This window comes from Argiope bruennichi, chromosome 7 (assembly GCF_947563725.1).
Source record: "Argiope bruennichi chromosome 7, qqArgBrue1.1, whole genome shotgun sequence".
In the NCBI taxonomy this organism is placed as follows: Eukaryota; Metazoa; Arthropoda; class Arachnida; order Araneae; family Araneidae; genus Argiope; species Argiope bruennichi.
In genome coordinates, this window is record NC_079157.1 from 44,686,963 (window position 1) to 44,707,491 (window position 20,529).

General features: G+C 31.5%; 1 protein-coding gene across 2 annotated transcripts; it reads right to left on the reverse strand.

Annotated features, from left to right (window-relative positions):
• Nucleotides 1-1,447: 1,447 nt before the first annotated feature.
• Nucleotides 1,448-20,009, reverse strand: LOC129976129 (retinaldehyde-binding protein 1-like). Of its 2 annotated transcripts, none has more exons than XM_056089530.1 (6): nt 19,946-19,994; nt 13,955-14,113; nt 10,472-10,714; nt 7,787-7,980; nt 5,114-5,224; nt 1,448-1,837 (listed from the first exon to the last, which is right to left on the reverse strand). In XM_056089530.1, exons 2-6 carry the CDS (start codon nt 14,109-14,111, stop codon nt 1,670-1,672), a joined length of 873 nt encoding a protein of 290 aa, XP_055945505.1. In that variant the 5' UTR covers nt 14,112-14,113; nt 19,946-19,994; the 3' UTR covers nt 1,448-1,669. The 2 variants fall into 2 exon arrangements, with proteins under 2 accessions (XP_055945505.1, XP_055945504.1); XM_056089529.1 differs by having other exon boundaries at nt 1,449-1,837; nt 13,955-14,117; nt 19,946-20,009.
• Nucleotides 20,010-20,529: the final 520 nt, after the last annotated feature.

Below are 20,529 nucleotides of genomic sequence, written 5' to 3' on the forward strand. Positions count from 1 at the left end.
TATATTCTCTTATATGCTTCCGATAGTTTCGATTGAATCACTGATCAGCGAGTCTCTCAAAATTTCCAGTGGAATCAATAGATGTTCTAAAACAATTTTTTATCATGACAACATTTCGTGTATTTGGCACTTGAATTTACTTCTTTTTCCCAGTAACGTGCTTGGAAAAAAGAACAGAGTCCTGACTTAGTCCCACAATTATGCTCTTGTAGTTCGGAAACTTCGCTCCGTACACATAAACGTTTAACCCTATCTCGTTCATTACGACTGGATCTTCTTATGAATGATTCTTGAGCATTTTCATTCGATCTGACTTCTCTTTTTCGACGATTTCGTTTAAGCAGCGATACGGTGCGACTTAAACTCATAGTAAAAAATTTTGTCCGTTTTTTGACCGTTCATTTTTTTTTTTTTTTTTTGTTTAAATATTTTTCAAATCGATGCAAGTATAGCGTTCGCTTGATATCTTATCAAACCGCGTGTTGGTGTTCCCGGACGAGGTCGAAGTGTTGTCAAACGGGGATTAACAAATTCGGCCTGATTTTAAGTCCATAACGTTTGATATATGTATATTCAGTACAGATGATATCTTCTTTTTACCGATTTCAATTTTTTTTCTGGGAAATTCTCCTCATTTTTATTAGTAAATATTTTTTTCACTAAAAGAATTTCTAGATGTAAATTGAACGACTGACTTATCACTGGCGTAAACAAAATAAAGGAAATTTATCTAACAATCCACCCCCCCCATCCCTTCTCTAGCAAAAATTCATCATCTTTCAGTTTAACTGCTGATTATTGTATCGTCTTTTAGTCTTCTATTGTTTCACATTTTAACACTAGATTCTATTGAATCACACATGCACACGCACACACTCATTTGTTATTCATTTTCATTTTACTTATTATATAAGACTTCACATAATTCACATAATACATAATATTTTTTGAATAAATAGGCTTGTTTAATAAAATCGTATGATATTATTTTGTGTGCAACTAACCGCTAGAGCATCCATCATTAGGACAGAAAAGAAATACAACCTATTTCTTAGTGGAAGGGCTAAGTAATATATTTCTTAAATTTTCTTTAAAATTCTGAACAATTTATTTAATAAACTTCTAAACTATAAAATTTTGTTTTACACCTCTTTCTTTGTTGGAAAAAAAAATGAGCACCACTTCTTCCCATTTTCAAGCCATTTTTAAGACTTAACTTTCATAACTTTTAGGGTTCACTGTAACTTTGTCTCATAGGTCTGTTTATTTTATAATATTTCTTTTTAAAAAAAATCGACCCAAATGTAGTTATATACTATAAATCAAAGCGAATTGTATTCTCATCAGGATAGAAAAAATGTTTTACAATATGTAAAGTGTAAGTTTTTTTTTCTGTATAAATAAGACTATGTTAACACTGAATAATGTTAACTATGTTTCAAATGTATTTTGACTTATAAAGTTTAAAACTGTGATATTTGCGATAAGAACTCTGCATGTTGAAAATTATTACAATAAGAAAAGATTTTAAGTACACAATCTGAAGTATTTAAATTTTCTGAAAGAGTCACTAAATATATTAAAAAGAAGTAATAAACGTGTCTTTGTGTTTCTTAAAATAAAAAATAGTATGAGAAACATACATTAAAAAAAAAAGAAAAGAAATATTTCAATAACGGTTGGGTTGTCCACATAAAGTAAATTTTTCTTGATCCTTGTTCGCTCTTCTAATCCAGTTAATCGTCTCACTTTCTCGAACATTTCCTCCGAAATCGACGGGCAAAACGCAGCGTGGGAAGTAATCGAGAAGCTCTTCTTTATTCTTATGAAAATGTACCTGAAAAAAAATGCAAATATTTTCATGGGTTTTTTTTAAATATTATAATCATTGAAGAAAGCAATTTTAAGGAGTAAAAAAAATATAATTACAATATTCTATTGCGTGGTGTCTGAAAATGTGATTTGCAACATCAATGGAGTAACAATTTTTTTCTTAAAATTTTTGAAATTTTTAACATTTTCTTGATTATCTGAAACAATCAAGAAGACATTTATCATTCACATTTCTCAAAAATTCAATTCATTACACTGCTTCATTTTCTTATTTATAAAAATTTGCAACTTTTGTTTTTCCTGAAATATCTCAACATTTCTGAAATATAACATTTTTCAAAAATTCAGTTCATGAAGTTTGATTCATTTTCTTATCTATCGAAATTTGTACATTTATTTTTCTGAAATATAGGACACTTAGTGCATCATTAATTGTTAAAATAATTTAGCGTCATTAAGTTTTAGTATAAATGAAAAAAAAATCCAAAATAAGCCAGAATCACATAGGAAAGTCTCATTGGGAATCCCCACCCCCCAAATGATCGACAGGATTCATAAAGATGCAGAAACAGCGAGTAAGTGGAAAGCGGTACTTTATAATTGGACTATGCTTTAAATTTCACAATAATTGCAAACTGAACCATACGACTCCATACTTCTAAAGAATGTCAAGAGACATCTTTTTATCCATGTATAAAGTCTCATTTTTGCTTTACCAGCCCGATATGACTTTAGATGAATTTTTAGAAAGCATTTTAAGTAAAATTCTGCGTATTCTCTGTCTTTCTAAAAATATTTTTAATATTTATATTACTACTCAGTGTAGCTGACAATCCTTTTCATAATGCACAACCACATAATGAGTCATCTCAATCCATGTCAATACCTCTATCACCTGTTATGCCCGGAGGTTAGGAATTTCGAGTTTATGAACTCCGTGACCTTCCTTCAAATTCCCATTTTCTTCTGTTTGCTTCTTCGGACAATAACCTTCGACTCTCCCCTTTATTAAACAGACAGGAAAATCAGACACATGGTGGCCACTCGTGACTGTTTGTGGCAAAATCTACATCATTTCAGGTGCTTCTAAATTTTTAATACACTTTTTATAAAGATGTCTTGATAAAAGGATGATTAAAATAGTTATGCATAGAATATTCATATGTAGCACAGTCATCTCTTCACATACAAATTGACTTCACTTCCTCATTAGATGGCACATCTTATTTGGGACAATTATTTTTATTTTCATCCATAGAATAATATAAAGGCATTTGAGGTAAGGATACGTTTTCAAGTGATTTTTACATTTTTAATTAATTAATAACTTCTTTTAATTGCAGGTTAAAAATTAAAAATTGAGTAATAGAATACTCGATTCAGATCCGTCATTGTACGCGAAGGGGTTCAGAAAAACGAATGTATGCAACTGAGAGGATGAAATTCATTTCTTGGGAAGAATAACAGCTTGCAATAGCTTCGAGGGAAAAAAGTATTTCACCATGCCAAAAAAAGAAGATAGGAAAGCTCATATCTAAGATCTAAATGTGTGTTTTTTTTTTTTAATAAAATGCATTGATATTTGCTTTTCCGTCTTCATAGTATAGTGGAAGTATCGTCATCGTTTAAATGTCTGAATTCGAGATTTTGACGAATCTTCACATTTTATACCACCTGGAATGCGAATAGAAATATCCGTCTGTCTGTGGCAAAGATAAATGAAAAATCCTTTGAGCTAGACGGCTGAAATTTGGTATGTGATCTTTGCACCAAATTTGTAGAATTCTATCAAATTTTGAGTCAATTCCGCTCTGACGGAGTCCGTCTGTCCAAACGCAATTAAACAAGATAATTACAAAACGAAGGGAACTAGAGCGGGGAAATTAAGTACACACATTCAACATTTATAGTATAAATTTCTGTCAAATTTTGAGCTACATTCAACCCCGGATGGATTGTCTATGGAGCTGTACTTTCCGAAACATACAAACTCGATCATTCAAAAACATAATTTCTTAAATATTATAATAAATAAATATATTAAATTTTCTATGAGATTTTTTGACCACAAATGAAGCTGTGAATCTTCAATCGACTGCGAAAAACGTGTTTAAAACGAAAATTTGATTTTTGGATACTATTAACGTATGCCAGAGATTCATCGCCAAATAACTCGCCAAGGATGTCACAATAGATTGAGTAAAAATGCTGAATTCCCGCCAAAGGTGAATATTTCGTAGCTATTGCGCACGAATGCCTTGTAAGGCGTTCTCTGGCATGACACGTTTCTCAGAGAGTGTACGAGAAAGTTTGAGGGAAACCACTTTTCACTGGTTTTAATCCTAAATGCATATTGAAAAATAAATACATGGGGAACTTAATATTTAAGTAGTCCATTTTTCACAAGTAAATATTTCATAAAATAGTAAGTTTATACATATATTTATAAAATATTTTCTTCAACCTTCTTAGAAACAACATCTTTGTATCTTTTCAGCCTTCTATATGGTTCGTGTCCGAACTATAGTCAATTTTTGCAGCGCGCGTGCCCTTATTCGCCTCAGATTCGAAACGCATCTTAAATCCTGCTCTTTGTTGCCATTCGTATAAAAATTATTATAGGTCGGGAACTGCGTTAAAAAATAGATTTTTGGCGAGAACATGGAATAATTTTTAATTTATTATTTTGGATTTCTGAAAACTTTCTTTTATAATACTTTTTGAATTTAGTTTCCACATTCATTTTATATAGCTTCCATGGCAAGAGTATGCAGTTGTTCATTTAAGATGATACGGCATTCAGGCGGAATCTGTGTTTCTAGCAATATAATACAAGCGAGAATGAAATATAACTAAATTTTTTTTCTCCAAAATGATACCTCAGAGCGAGAAAATATCAAGAGGCTCATAAAAAAAATCGACTCAAATATTAACCATCTTTTCAAGGTCAGTAAAAGAAACTGAGAACAGTTTTTTACAAATAATTTTGTAAATTTTTAATAATGAGAAATGGGTTTCGAATAAAAAAGAAGATAAATCATACTTACTTTCCTTTAATTAAAAGTCAAAAATGAGTTATGTGTTATTTTGATGCCAAATGAGAGAAATGGTGCTTGCCTCCCTGTCGGATTAGTCTCCCACCCCCCGTCGGCAAACCTCTGTCGCCATCCACGCTCTTTATGCTTTATCCGTTTGTGAAGAAGTTTTTACTACTCTATCAGGCAAAGTATGTAAGACTTTCCTTATTAACTTATTTTATTATTTTATGAAATGAACTTACTCTGCTTTTTATTTTTTCTGTTAAAATAGGCCTGAGGAAACGCCAAGCAATTTTCATGAGAGGGGATTGGGTGATGATATGCACTGCCTTATATCTTGCTGGAGCAGAATTCTGGAAATAAAAAAAAAATTAAAGGCAAACATTTCATATATTCTTTAAATCTTACATATTTCATTGAGAAAGTTCAATTTTTACAGCTGAAAATCTATTCTCCCCAATTTTAGATTAAAACAGACGAAATATTTAATATTTCTCTTCTTTTCTTATATAGAAAATATGCAAAGAAAAGGCATTTTAATCGTCCAAGTATTCGAGCTCAAAGTTTTGACGTCATAATGCTTCAGCTCCTTTTGGATTAATTTTTTTTTTATTTAACTAAACGTTTCATACTTATAAATATAAACTTTGTAATTGATTTTTCATTTTTTTTTTCCTGATGTGCTACAATTTTCGAATTTTATAGAGTTGTGCCAAAGCACTCATTTAATATTTTCAGTTACTGGACCGACCTGACTCATTTTGGTTCCACGCGAGGGTCATTACACCTTGTATTAACCCTTCAGCTGCGTATCCCGCGATTTCCGTGGCTTGGCAATCAGTCTATTTTCTGTTGCATCCCGCATTTTAAGCAGTTTAGACCGTTCATTTTTACGATGACAGATTTTTATTATATTATATAATTATCGTGTACATTTAGTATAAATTCACTTTCGTTGAAAAATATCTGGACTTATTTGCAAACATCGCCTCTAAATAGTGATTTTAAAGAATGGCGCAGCCAGAGGGTGAATATTGAGTAAAAAATTATTAGAAATACTGACTTCTAGGACATGGATAATGTTGCATTGCTACACCGCCAACTTTTTCATTGCATAAATTCTTTCAATCATTCTTTTTATTCTGTATTTCATGCCTAAATATGCTTACAATCTGAGAACAATTCCACATTAAAATGTTTCGAGTTTCAACTGAAGAGCGAGATTGCAAGTTGGGTGAATATAGGGTGTGTGCCTGCAGCGGCGTTCCACCGAAAAAGAGATTATTAATATTCCTCTCTTGAAAGAAGTAATAGGTAGGGATTTATAGCAATAGTAGCTGTTACCCCCTGCTTCCAGATGTAAAGAGCAAGAAATTTCATCTACAAACACAAGAGCGCGCACTAAAAAAAACTGAAGTGTCAGTCAGTTAGTACTCACAGAGCAGTTTCGATGATTGAATTCAGTCCATATTCATGTTTCTAAAGTTCAAATGTAAACGGAGATTTCCCGCAATACTGAGTGATGACTAAGTAAAAGACCCATAGAGGCGACAACAGAATGTTATCAATGAAGTTTGTAGATATTGGAAGGCTTCATTACTTAAAGAGAAACTTGAAGATTGGTTTTGTTTGCAGTTATTTTTCCCAAAGCATTTCTGAAGGAGAGATAGTGTTTAACTAATTGCAGAAAAGTCCTCAACTTGGCCCTATAATAAAAATACTTTCTTCACGAGAGTATCAGGTGTTCAATATCATTAATGCTATTACATTTGTGACAAAAGGAATAATCTTGGAGGTTAAAACGATTCAAAAGTCCTGGTATTATAATTTTTCTGTTATTTAATCTAGCCAAAACATCTTTCGTCCTGTCAAAGAAATACTGCCACTTCTCTTTAATCTGTCTCTGTCTGTCTATCCGTCTGCATGCTTGTGAACTGATAACTCAAAAATTACCAAAAGAAAGTGTAGCACATGTAAAGAAATGGATTTTTTTCTCGTCTGTATTGTCGTTTTTAAACATTATACATAGAATTCAAAACTTTAACTACCTCATCGGAATGGATTAGCAAATCTAAAATGACAGAACTTTCAGTAAGTTTTTGCTTTCTAGTGTGAGAAGTAAAGAGAAAGTATTGCAATCGTAAAACAAATTCAAACTCTGCCTGTGACAAAAAGGAATGAAAAATGGTTTCAGCCAAACAGATGACATTTAGTGAGCGGTCTTTTTGTAGATTTCTATCCAATTTTGAACAAAGTCCGTTCAGAAATGTCTGTCCGACTGTTCGAATATAAGTTAACACGATAAATGCAAAACAAGGCTAATGAAATCGATACAATTCGGGACACTTATCTTATTTCTATAGAGTAGAACTAATCAAATTTTAATTCAAACCCAACAAAGGACACATGGTGAATGTGAGACGAAAATCTCTCCATCTGTAGTTTGACAAGCATGTAAATATTATAACTCAATAAACGCAGCGACATAAATGTATTAAATTTGTGACTGCAAGCGTCGTTCTATATCAAATTCCGGTGTCAATCGCTTGGGAAAATCGCTGCTTAAACACAAATTCGATTTTCGAATACTAATAACGGCATGTCAGGATGTGATTGTCAAAATCACTGGCCACGAATAACCCGACAGATTCAGTAAAATTACTAAATTCATGCCAAAGGTCAATAATTAGTAATTATTGTACGCCAATGGCACGCCAGGCGCTTTCTGGGATAACACCTTTATGAGAGAGTAGGCGAGAAAGTGTTTGAGGAGCCCATTCCAGGTGATTTCAAAAGATAAATATGTGAATTGAAGAGATAAATATCTAATAGGAACTTTAAGAAGGATGAATCGCTTGTGGTAGCTATGCTATTCTACCACTTAGCATTTCAAATGAAATAATGCCGCAACTCACCACAGTACCGTTATAAAGCAGCAGCATGTTTTGGGGTGTGATGTACTTGATGTGTCTCGTCGAGAGTCCTTCCAGATCGTACAGCACTTTGAATCCATTAATCTGATTCATCGGATCGCGCAGAGCTTGGATGAGGAACATCACTATTATTTGCTTTAACTGTTTAAGCGGCAGTTCCGTGGGATCCCATTTTCCTGTCCGGAAAGATAAGATTTTATTTTTCTGGATGATGCTCTAATATTTACAACCTATTTAAATTTTGTTACATGAGGGTGAATGAAAATGGAAAAGGAGGCACAGGATGAAAGGGCGCAGTTTATTGTTAAAAATAATTGCCAAAATGATTCGATCACTCGTCCCACTGGTTTATAAAGCCGTGGATATCTTGTTCGTAAAAGTTATTTGCTTGATATTGAAATCAGTTTCGAAAAGTGGAACCTGATTTTGTTGTCCGAAGGAAAATAAAAGACTTTCTCATTGATTTTCTCAGCTTAAGAAACATTTCGGAATCACTTGATGGATTGCGTCGATATACCGGGCGTTGCAAACTGTCCACCCATGCAATTCATTCAGTTGTGAAGGACGATGCAATGACTTGAAGTAAAATAAGCCGCGATGAAGCAGAAACGCTTTTGCTCATCCGAATGATCGACTGGGAGAGTCATTCGTATTTCCACTTCATTCATAATGCATTTCTCGCAACCCTAAACCTTCTGCCCCTGAAAAAACGAATAACGTCTTGTTGCTCTTCTTCAGTAACAAAGAGGATACAGACGCATATAAAACACTTACTGACTGCCTGCTGGACGACACTCGGTGGCGGATTAGGGCATTTTGTGACCTCGAGCTATGAGGATTAATTGAATTTCGCATTTTAACATATCTTTTAACTTACCATCAAGTTTATATATTACTTTATGCTATTTTTTTTATTATTTAAGTAGCTTTTTGAAAGTGTACATGTTATTATTTATTTATTACTAGTTGCCTCAAGCGACCCGCTTGATAACCAATTTTTGCGGTTCACCGGAGATATTGGTTCTATTTCATTTCTGTCAAATCATTTAGGTGAAATTTCACGTCTATCAAAGCGCCAGACATTAAACCCGCGTTATTAAATAAGTCTTGCATGCGTTCTATTCATCGTACATATAAACTATTCTGATGGAGACCCGTTCCAAGACATCACAGCGCTGTTATGTCCGATTCCTATTTATTATTTGTAGTATCGTCACTTCGCTTTTTTATTCGTCTTTCAAACGACATAGATATGAAACACGATGCTCCTTCAACTTTCAGCAATGGAATAAAATCCCGCGATCAAATATTGGATGAAAAAAAATGAAAACAATTTTTGTTTCATTCACATATGGCTTCATATAAGGTTGTCATGTAAAAACAAAGAAAATGTCCAAATTCTATTGCAAAAAAGATGGGAATAGTAATTGATTTATTTATTATTATTTTTTACGTGTTTCACCTGATCTTTTGCATATTAAACGAACGTGACGTGAAAAGACAGGAAATAATGCTTTTCATTTCATTTCTCTCTGCTGACTTTTAAAATAACAGTCAGACAATAATATTGACGAAATAGAGCGTTTTTGAGTCCTAAATATGTATCTTTGCTTTTCTTTCTAAATTATGATTCATTAATAGAAAGGGGGAAATGAAATAAAGGAAATATCATTTATGAATCATAATCCTTATATTGGATTTTTGTCAATAGATGTCGCAGATGGTATTTAACTCTTATTTTGTAATATAGATTTAAGCAGAGATAAGTTAGAACAATTTGTATTTGGAAAAAAACGAAGAAAAGGAAATAATAATAATAGTAAAGTCAGGGTGCCGTGATGAACGTTGTTTTTATCTTATTCAATTCAATCTAATGTTGTTTTTGGTTTTCTTGCAGGTATATTGCATTTTAATTTATTTAAAAAGTTGTTCATTTAACTGGGCCACTCGGAAGTAATGTTAGACCACGTAAATAGCATTTTGCATATGTAAATGAAATGAAAATTTGAAACATATGCATTTTCATTTTCATTTTATATGTCCATTTGCTTTTCCTAAAAGTAATGCAGTTATAAGTTTAATAGTTTATTATGAAATATAATCATTGGTTTATTAGTATTTAAAGTATTGTAGTATTAAGTCTATAGATGGCCTGCTGCGATATTTTTTGGTGTTTTTTTTTTTTCGATAAAATTGTACTTTTTGTTTCAACATCATTTTTAAGATTGCATAATAATGCTGGGTAGCTCACCCCCTCCTCCCTTTTGACTCCGCATTTCTTTTGAGCGAATAAATAACCATGTCATTGTTTGGGTGGAAAATAACATCTGCAAAACATCAGCCATTTTCATAAACTTTTAATTTATTTCTTAAATGAATGGTGGAATTTATTTTATCTTAGTGCTCTTACTCGGGGGGGGGGGAGTAATGAGTTGTAGATGAGAAGTCACCAGGTAACAATTTGAGGTTTCTTCGAATGTAAATGCAACAACATGCAGCTCAGGTGTTGTCCTCGTCATCTGACCGCGGTTAAAAATGGCAAGGTCCGTCCCAAAATATAACTTTAAAAAACGGGATGTTAATATAACTAAACTAAACATCTTGTAAAAGCAGACGTCCTTGAAATGTCTGCGAACTATTCATATGAATAACAGAAAATATTTTTACCAATTCCAAAATAAACCAGTCCGCATCCATCTTGGCATCTCACAGGTAATGGGTAAAAAATCTTGAATGCAGGTGAATCGAGATATTCCTCTGGTACACCCCGGAACAAGTCGCTTTCTGACTCCATCAGTTGTTGCAACTTTAGAATCTGTTGCAAGGCATCTTTAGTTCGGTATTTATTACGGCGCAAATAAGCGACCAAAAAATCGTCGTGAAACTCATCTGCACTGGTTTTCGGGTTTCCTAAATATTAGAAAAGAAGAATTTCAACACATTTCATAAAGAAGACCCATTTATTATTCAAAGCCCGCTTTTAACACGATTCTTTACGATTTTTTTTTCTTTCAATCAGATGCCTTTGGATTGGTTGCTAAGATTTTCAATTAAATGTTTTATGTAGGTCACTGATAATGATTTCCTCACAAAAATATTTTTAAAATTCGCATTTTCGTAAACTTGCAACACGCACTCTTTTAAAGCTTTAATCCTTTTCGTCCATTGCGCCATGCATCTGTCATTTTTCTGTCATCTCACCTAAAATTGGAATTTATTCTGAAGCAGAAGCGAGTCATTTCAACTATTACAAAAATTTTCTTACTGAAATTTCTTAAAAACTAATCACATTTGGAGATGAATCTATTCTCTGAAAATACTGGCTTTTTCTGGTTATTAAACTAATAAAACGAAATACATTTATTATTTTACCTTGTTATTAATTCATATTAAATTAAAGGAAATAAGTATATAAAAATAATTATCGGGAAAAATAAAATATGTATATGTTTCCTCCAAACTGTATATTTCAGTTACTCCATAGAATTCTTGTCTTTTTCATGAAACATCATATCGTGTGAAATAACGGATTTCATATTTGAACGACGCAAGTCATAAGGATTTCCTGTCTGGCAACGGTTAAGTCTGATTTTGAGCTGGATGACAGTTTCTATTAGTCTCCATAAACTTGAATTCATCTATATTTTTTTCCTCTCTGACTCAATGAAAGTTTCGGTAATACTGTAAGTCCTTTTTCCAGCATTTCTAATAGTATTTTGAACTAAGTGAAGCGTTGAATGAAGTGCAGGTACAAAAGTGTTCAGTGAAATATTCTGAAACACTCATATAATGGTTTGTTTACATTTGACTGTTGTCACTCGTGTATAATGTCACTATGAACGAACTAAAAAGTTTTCTACACTATTTCCTTCTGAAATTAAAACTTTAATGGCAAAATGTAAAAATTCAGAAAGTTTTTTAAAAGCATAGTTTAAATAGAAACATTTTTATTTTCATTTGAGAATTTATTTAACTTTTATATCAAAGGAAATGAATTACAAACTCGGGAGAGAAAATTTAAGATAAATGAATATTGACGTTAATAGGAAACACCTTGACACCTGACTCGTCTCTGGTCAATCTGTGATTCTTCGGAGTGCAGGGGTAAAAGAATATTTACAGTTGGATCTCGCTTAGAAAACTGGTATGAATTTGGAATGATCTGTGACGAATGATTGATAGAGAAATTTTATCGAAAGTTTTTAATTATTTGGAAATGGTGCAACAGAAGCAATGGTCAACTTTGAAAATGAATATAAAATAAGATATAGTCATGATAAAACTCTAAGTTTCCGGATTCGAGATCAGCGCATATATGATCTTGCAATCCTTTCAAGATGATACAAAAATAATAATATCCATCAATAACAGTTTAAAGGATTGTTCCTAGACTTTTTCCTACATTGGGTTAAAGCACACTCTGTAGAATGAGGAGGGGGGAGGGGGGTATGAATGTGCAGATTTTCTGGCCAAGCTAGTTTCGCACATACATGGGCAAACTGAGTAGATACCCATACTCATATTCCTGTATCCTGAATAAGAATTTAAGAGAAGACATGATAGGGAAATAGCAAGCACAATGGAAATCTCAAAATATATCGATTCGGCTTTGTTCCATTTGTAATGAGTCAACGTCGTTTCGGAGATTTTTATTTGAATAAACTATTCGTGCCTCACGAGTTTTTTTCCTTTAAATATGCCATTTTTTTAAAGAACATCTATTGATGTGGCGTTGGTGATTTGACAGTCAGAACACACTTTGTATTTAAATGTCCTCGATATAAAGAAATGAGAGAAATTTTTTCTCGTTTCGGCTTTTCAAGTTAAATATATTTTAATTTAATGTAAAGTAAAGAGACGAATTCAGACTTATCGATTAAGATTTTGTAATGAGGTCTCTTGTGACCTGGTGCCTTTTTTTGTATAGAATCCTATTACCTTGTACATACCTGATATTCGTTTCTGCTGTTTATTTTAGCATAATATTAAAATGAATGAAACTTACTATAAGCTTAATTTTTTTTAATATCAGGGTTGGTGGAGGCATTGGTTGTGGCATTTGTTTAGTTTTGGATGTGCTCTGAAATTAGTGTTCGGTAAATCTATTAATGGGGTTTAATGTTTGTTTGTCTCAGTGTCCTTATAGAGCGAGGAAAAGCTAGCATTCTTGAAACAGGTATCTCCACCCCTACCTACTTCTCTTTTTGCTTATTTCTCAGCTGACCTTCCATTACGTCCAGTGACTCAGCGGGTGGAGGGATCAGCAATGGAGGAAAAATAAAGGATACATTTTTGTATCAACAACGAAAACGATTTCAGCTTTTTTACAATGAAATATATTGTTGTAAAATAAGCTTAAAGATATTTTTATACTAATTAAGAATGTATAAAAAACAGTACAGCAATTACATGATATAACTGAAAAAATATTTTTTTTTTTTTAATTTGAAGGTGGCTTAGTACTCATTTTTGTGCCATGAAATTTTCTGGAGTATGCGAGAAAACATCATACTTTTTTACTTAAGTTCTAATTAACCAAAATTCTGATTAAAATTCTAAAGAAAATCGCTCCGCAATGCATATTCCCCTTTTTATGCAAGCCCGCCCAAAATTTTGTGGTTCTTAGTCTGTCGATGATCTGCCCTGAGGTGCTAACACACACGCGTGCCCATCTTATTGTTCGTAGGGAAAGAAAGTGTGCATGAAAATATGTATTTTGAATCCCACACACGTGACACATTTTTTAGGAAATCGAAAAACCATATGAAGCATGGGAAAAAGGATATACGTGTTAAACGTAAAATGAATTTGAAAGTTCATTAAAATAGTTGAAAAAAACTGGGCAAATGCAATGAACACACTTTTCTTCATCATTACATAAGGTGAAACGCTATAAGTTGTATGAAATAAAAGCAATTAATGACATCAGAGAAACATTGGGATAATTTTGGTCATCTCTTATTTGTTACAACCATTAACAAAAAATGATCCAAGAATTAATTTTTAAAAATAAGGATAACTACACTCATTTGGATTTTTTATTTTTCCTAATACTTTTTTGCTTCATTCGTTACATGTTAATGTTCGCAATCCAATGTTCGCAATTGAGCGCTTTCAGTATTTCAAGTAAATTGAAATAAATAAACGTACTTTGAAGTAACCCTCGAAGTTCCTGGATTCCTTTTATCTTCCGTTCAGGAGTCTCGTTCAGCTCTTCTTGGCATTTCTTGGCGGCAAATTCAGGCAAATAATCAATTTCGAGAGGAAGGAATTCTTTCTCTTGTAGCTTTAAGGCTCCGGAATTCATATCTAGCTAAAGAATTTACGAACGCCTTATTGATCTCGAACAATAATAATGATCAATATCTTTCATATACACGCTACATATATGTATATGAATAATATTGTATATGAATGTTATTGTAAAACAACGCATAAGTTACAGTAAACTGATGAGAAAATGCTCAATAAATAAGCAAATGCTGTATAGTGTAGTAAATTATCAGAATAAAATATTGACTGCGAATACAATAAAGAAATGAGAGTGTAAAACAAAAGGCGTGACTTTCTTATTGATGATTGCCATCATCGCACGGGATTGATTATCAGTGGAATTAGGGATTGCAATACCGGTATACCGGGATACCGAATACCGGTATTTTGAGCCATTTGTACAATTTTGTAATACCGGTATTCACAAGTTTAAATACCCGTTTTTCGGTATTTACTAGAAATTTTTAAAATGGTCTCCACTATATGTTCAGGTATCGCGAACATAGCAATATAGTATTCGTTTTTGTTTTCATGTCTCCCTAACGGGCGAAATTAATTAGCTAATTAACGGCTTAATTAATTGCTTAAATCTAAATTAGCGAAACATGGATTATCCCTGGAAGAAAATATTGTATCCATAACGACTGATGGAGCAACAATTATGAAAAAAGTTGGAAAGTTGATTGGTGCAAATCAGCAGTTGTGCTATGCACATGGAATTCAATTAGGAGTAATAGATGTATTATACCAAAAATATAAAGAACAGAAGAATCCAAATACTGTGGATATAGAAACTTCGGATTCCAACTTTGGAAAGAGTAAGAGTGAGAGTGATATTGACAATGAAGATAATGACAATGTAATTGTGGAAGAAGATATTGCTAATGAGGATGAAATATTAACCTATCAAGAATTGCTTCCTATAATTTATAAAGTTCGAAAAATTGTTAAAATATTTAAACGTTTCCCTATTAAAAGGATATATTACTAAAATATATACTAACTGAAAATAAAACAGAATATATGTTAATATTAGATTCTAAAACACGTTGGAACAGTTTACTCCTAATGAAGGAACGATTTTTGAAACTGAAAAAGGAATTGTCTCTTGAACAAAAATTAGAATGAGCGAGAAATAAAAAAAATTTCAACGAACCAAAATACAATACAGAAATCAGTTATATCCAAAACCATCCGACGGGAAATCGATGTATTTGAAGATGAGGGATTTAGAGGCAAATACTTGGAAAAAGTATATCGTGTATTGCTAATACCACCAACTAGCGTAGATGCCGAAAGAGCGTTTTCGACAGCTAGTAATTTTTACACAAAATTACTTTTCAGGCTTAATGACGTACAATTGATGCATTATGTTTTTTAGATCACATTTCAAAAATTTGTAATAGTAACACAAACTGAATAGTGACATTTACACTTTTTTGTGATTTAAATAAATAAGATGTTTCTTTACGTTTTTGTGATTATATACTGTTATAATTTCTAAGTTACAAATTATTTTTTGTGATATTTACACTCTCTAACAAAACTGTCAAATAAAAAAAGAAACACCTGTGTTTCTTTTTCCAAAATTTCTAATACCGGTATTGAAACCGGTATCCCGGTATTAAGATCTAAAAAATACCGAATACCGGTATTGAAATTTTGGTTCGGTATTGCAATCCCTAAGTGGAATAATGAATGTTACCGAAATCAAAACCAGAAGAAAAGGAGGATAGAATTTTTTGATCTTAATTACTTATGCTACTGACGTGAATAATTCGCGCAATCTGTAGAACGCTGCACTTAAACAAATTTACTTCACAGAAATTTCCTGTTTCGAAAAATGTTTGTTGCAGCTGATTACTATGCAGATTTTTCCTTCTTTCTTTTATACGAGTATTGTAATCGTCAACAAATTCGAACTCTAGATTTTGACATATCTCAAAGTTCCAGACTTCCTTCAGGTCGGAGAAAACACATTCTTGGCACTCTGCCTGACAGCACGATCATTCAAAAACGCTTTCAGCTAGAGGAATGAAATTCGATACGTAGACTTTACGTCCCATTTGTAGAATATTATTAAATTTTGAAAAAAATGAATTCTGAATAAAAAATAAAATTTAACCTGCACGAGAAAATTACACGTGTATGGGAAAGAATTAGCTTTTATCAGCAAGTTGCCAAATTTATAAAATTAAAATGAAATCTGCGATCGCAAATTTCAAGTTATCATGTGAGAACATTATTATTTTTGAGTTATTATTTGTCTTAATTAATTTAATTCGTTAACCAGTTAAACCGGTTTGAAACGATCACGAGACTTCTCTATCCCGCTTTCTCTCTCTCTCTCTCTCTATATATATATATATATATATATATAAATTATTTTTTTTCTAGCTGGCAGTTTTGGAGCTCGGCTGATTTTGAAATAACAGCTATGATGTCATAGTTCTACGTCAACCTTTTAAAAACGCATCTGCTGTCAAAGAAGCATACGTAATAATAAAGCAATAGTGGTAAAAGCAGGTCAAAATTTTAAAAATGCGTCTGCTTTCAAAGAAGAATACTTAATAATAATAATGCAATAATGGTAAAAACAGATAAAAGAAACATATTAGATTAAAAGAGGATGATGAAAATTGCCATTTATGCTTTATTCATTGCCTACGCGATTTCGAGCTTTCAAACCCCCTAACCAAAACAATATCATGTTCTCACGTGATAATAAATTTGTGTCTCCGGTTATCCAAATGATAATTACATGATATTAGAAACAACATGATAATTAAAAAACATAAAGAGCTAAATAAATAAAACTGGTATACAGTTTAGCATCTAAAATGTGGATTTCTAGCGATTGGTGACAGCGCGGACCGAACTCGCAATGTTTGGGTTTGTAGCCGAGTAACAAGACCACAAGGCAGAAGTAATTACTCATGTCTCGAAGCTGTTATCTGGCTTATAAAGCGTAACCACATTACTGCTGGGATTCACTAAAGTACGTCTTTATATTAATTGTAGTTTCATTATTTCCACTTTCATTTAAAATTGAATTTTACAGGCATTATAAAAATTTAGAGAGACACGTATTATAAAGAAAAGGCCTGCATAATAGTATAATTGAATAATATGACTACCAAAATTTGAAGCTTACAAATATTTTGCTGAAAAACCTTTTATGAGAAAGAGTTACATAAAATATTAATTGAACATTTTAGTGAGCATTAATGCTGGCGAACCAGCTGGTCGCCAAAGGCGGCTAATACCTATAATAATGTTCAATGTGTATGTGCGTTTGCGCTCTACAGGTAAGGCCATTTGATCTACAGCTACTAAATTTGGCACATTTATACCTTGGAGGTCGAAAATGTTCACCTCTGAGAGATTTTTTAAATTTTTTAATTCGAATTTTAATTAATTAAAAATGAAGCACAAATTCGATGTTTTCCGCTATAACTTCCGAAAATATTATCGCTCAAAATAATTTTTACATCAAGTTAAAATTCAAAAAATAATATTTTTTAAATTTCTAAAACATTAAAAAAATTAAAAATATAAGTAAAATGTTACTTCAACCCTGGAAAAGTGTAATTTTCAGAATGTGCTTGTGGGAAATGAAATAAATAAGACTTATAATATTTTCTAAAAAAGAAATGCAAAGCAAAGCTTTCTATGATTTTTACAATATCTACATTGCTCATTCAATAAATCAGCTTTATTTAAGGCAAACGTGGTGCAATATATATCCTTTCAATTTAGGGTCCAATGACAAGTTTTTAAATCTTTAATAATAAAAATACATGTGTCAAAATGGTCTAAATGAAGTAAATAATTACTTTTTGTGTAACCCGAGTCTATGGATGCTCTAATGAATTACAAATGTTTAGTTTTATGTGGATCCTCTGCTCTGTGAATGATATTTAACAAAATATTCTTGAGGCATTCATATTTTAAATAAAAAGAGTTGTATTCCAATCAATTAAATCAATCACGAAAACTGACTTTTGAAAATTTGAATATCACTATTCTATAAAAGCGGACGATTTTAAACCACTTCATCGACTGTCTCAAAAAACTTACGCCAATAATTTCCCAGGCTTTCTCAAGAGTGATTGTTCTAAGATTATAAAAATATCGTTTGTTCTAAAATGGTAATATTCCAACTTCATAAACCAGTCAGATTTGATCGCAGAAAATAGAAACATTTATTTATTTATTTAAAATCTGGCGTGTCAAGGATATTTCGACCAAGGAACTGTCTAAAAGTTAAACTTTATAATTTTTAAAGTATACTTATAGACCGAAAGAAAATAATATATTATTTGCCATGTAAACCCTTTTGAGAGTAAAACTAAAAACCGAATATTACGATGAATCAGAGAAATTCTTATTGAATCATTCTTTGAAATACTCCATAAAAGAAGTTATTCTTTAATGCACATAAGACTTCAATGCCGTAGGACTCTGCTTTCAGTTCTTATATTAAAAAAATATATACTTGCTTGGTTTCAGGAAAAAGGCTTTTATATTAATTGCAATTTAATCATTTTTACTTTTATTTAAAGTAGAAATTTTACTGGCACTGATAAAAAATTAAACAGAGATACGCAGAACGTCTTAAAGCCTCTATAATCGTATGACTAAATTATATGACTATCAAAATTTGAAGTTTAAAATATTTTTTCTGAAAAAACCATTATGAGATGAAGTTACATAAGATATTTGATTGAAAATTTTAGCGAGCATTTATACTGACGAACCGGCTGGTCACCAAAGGCGGCTCGTTATACAATAAAAATCTAGAAATAAAAGCAGAAAATGCAGTTATGACAAGCTGGGAGGCTTTTGAAATAATTTAAGATTATCTATATATTTAAGTTCATTCATGAAACGAAGTAACTAGTTCCCCAACCATAATCATTAGTAGGATTTCGCAAATTTTTATTTTTTAAGAAAGCTCTTGATACTAAAATATGCCATCAACCATCATCTGTACCCCACTCTCTAATTTTGAGAAAAATTGCAAAATAAAACTTTGCATCACCCCCTCCCCATTACCCCATTATCAATCAAATATTTTATATTTATTAAGCAAATATAATTTAAAATAGTATTTTCGTTTGTTCTGATAATATAAATAATAATTATCAACAGTTCATAAGAAAGATTGGCATCACTAAATTAATATTATTAATATATTAAATGAATTGCAGGTTACCGACGGTGATTAGCAACAAATTATTTTACAATATTTATGAAATTCTGTAATACAATAAAACCTTCATTTTATTCAGAATTATATATTATATAGTTTTATTTTTAGAAAAATTCACGGAATATCATATTTTACAATAAAATACCAGAAAGTAAAGTGTTAAACAAAATTTCTCTCTGACTTACAATAAGCCAAATGACATTGTATAAAATATCGATAATGAAACAAAAAATTCTCTTTCTAGCGCAAGAGCAGATATGATAGAAAAGAAAAAAGACATGCTGTTGAAATTTAATAAATAAATAAAAATAATGAATAAAAAATTTAAAAAAAGAATTTCAAAAAAACTAGTAAATTATTTTTAAAAAATCACGATTCAATCGTTACAGAGAATTCATCTAACGATATCTAAAATAAATGAAAAACAAAGATTTAAGACATATTACATACGAATTACAGAAATAAAATTATTAGTAAATTGTAAGAGTTTAAAACTAGTTAAAATTAGTTACTTTTACAGTAAAAATCGTTTTCTCTAAAAGGCAAATATATAAACAATTGAAAAAAAGGGGTGCAAGATTTTTTGAAACGCAGTCAAAAGTCGTTCAGTAAAAACATATAAAATAGGGTTTGATACTTAATGCTTACTTTACCTTTTTAGTTGCTTGAATCATACAAACTGTAGCCAGCCTAAAATGTAAGAAACCCGGGTTTTTTATGAATATTTTCCCAATAATAAACCAATAATGTTTTCGGGGTTTTTTTTTTATTTTTTCTTAAACTATTTTAGCAACTGATCTTCTATGAATTTTTTCCTTTTACGTAACTTTAAATTAGTATATTTCCTCAAACTTTGTAACATTTTAACAATCGAAATTTCAGAAAACCGCTGATACTATCAAATATGACATTATATCTTATCTGGAAAGAGGAAAACATTTTGCATCCTAATTTTGTATTTCCTTCACATGGACTTATTTAGGTATTTTACTTTAAATTATTATTACTAAATTTATACTATTAAATTATTATAGAAATCATCTAGCTGTGTCAACGAGACAGGTTGCTTCACAACAAAAGAACATTTGTCAAATAAAATGATAAAAAATTTAATTTTTCCTTTAGGCATCGTGCCTACGCTTCACACGGCATCGAATTATCGTTTCTCGTACTTATGAGCTAAAATTAGATCTTTTAAATATGCTCAAATTCCATAAAAATATCCACAATACTTCAG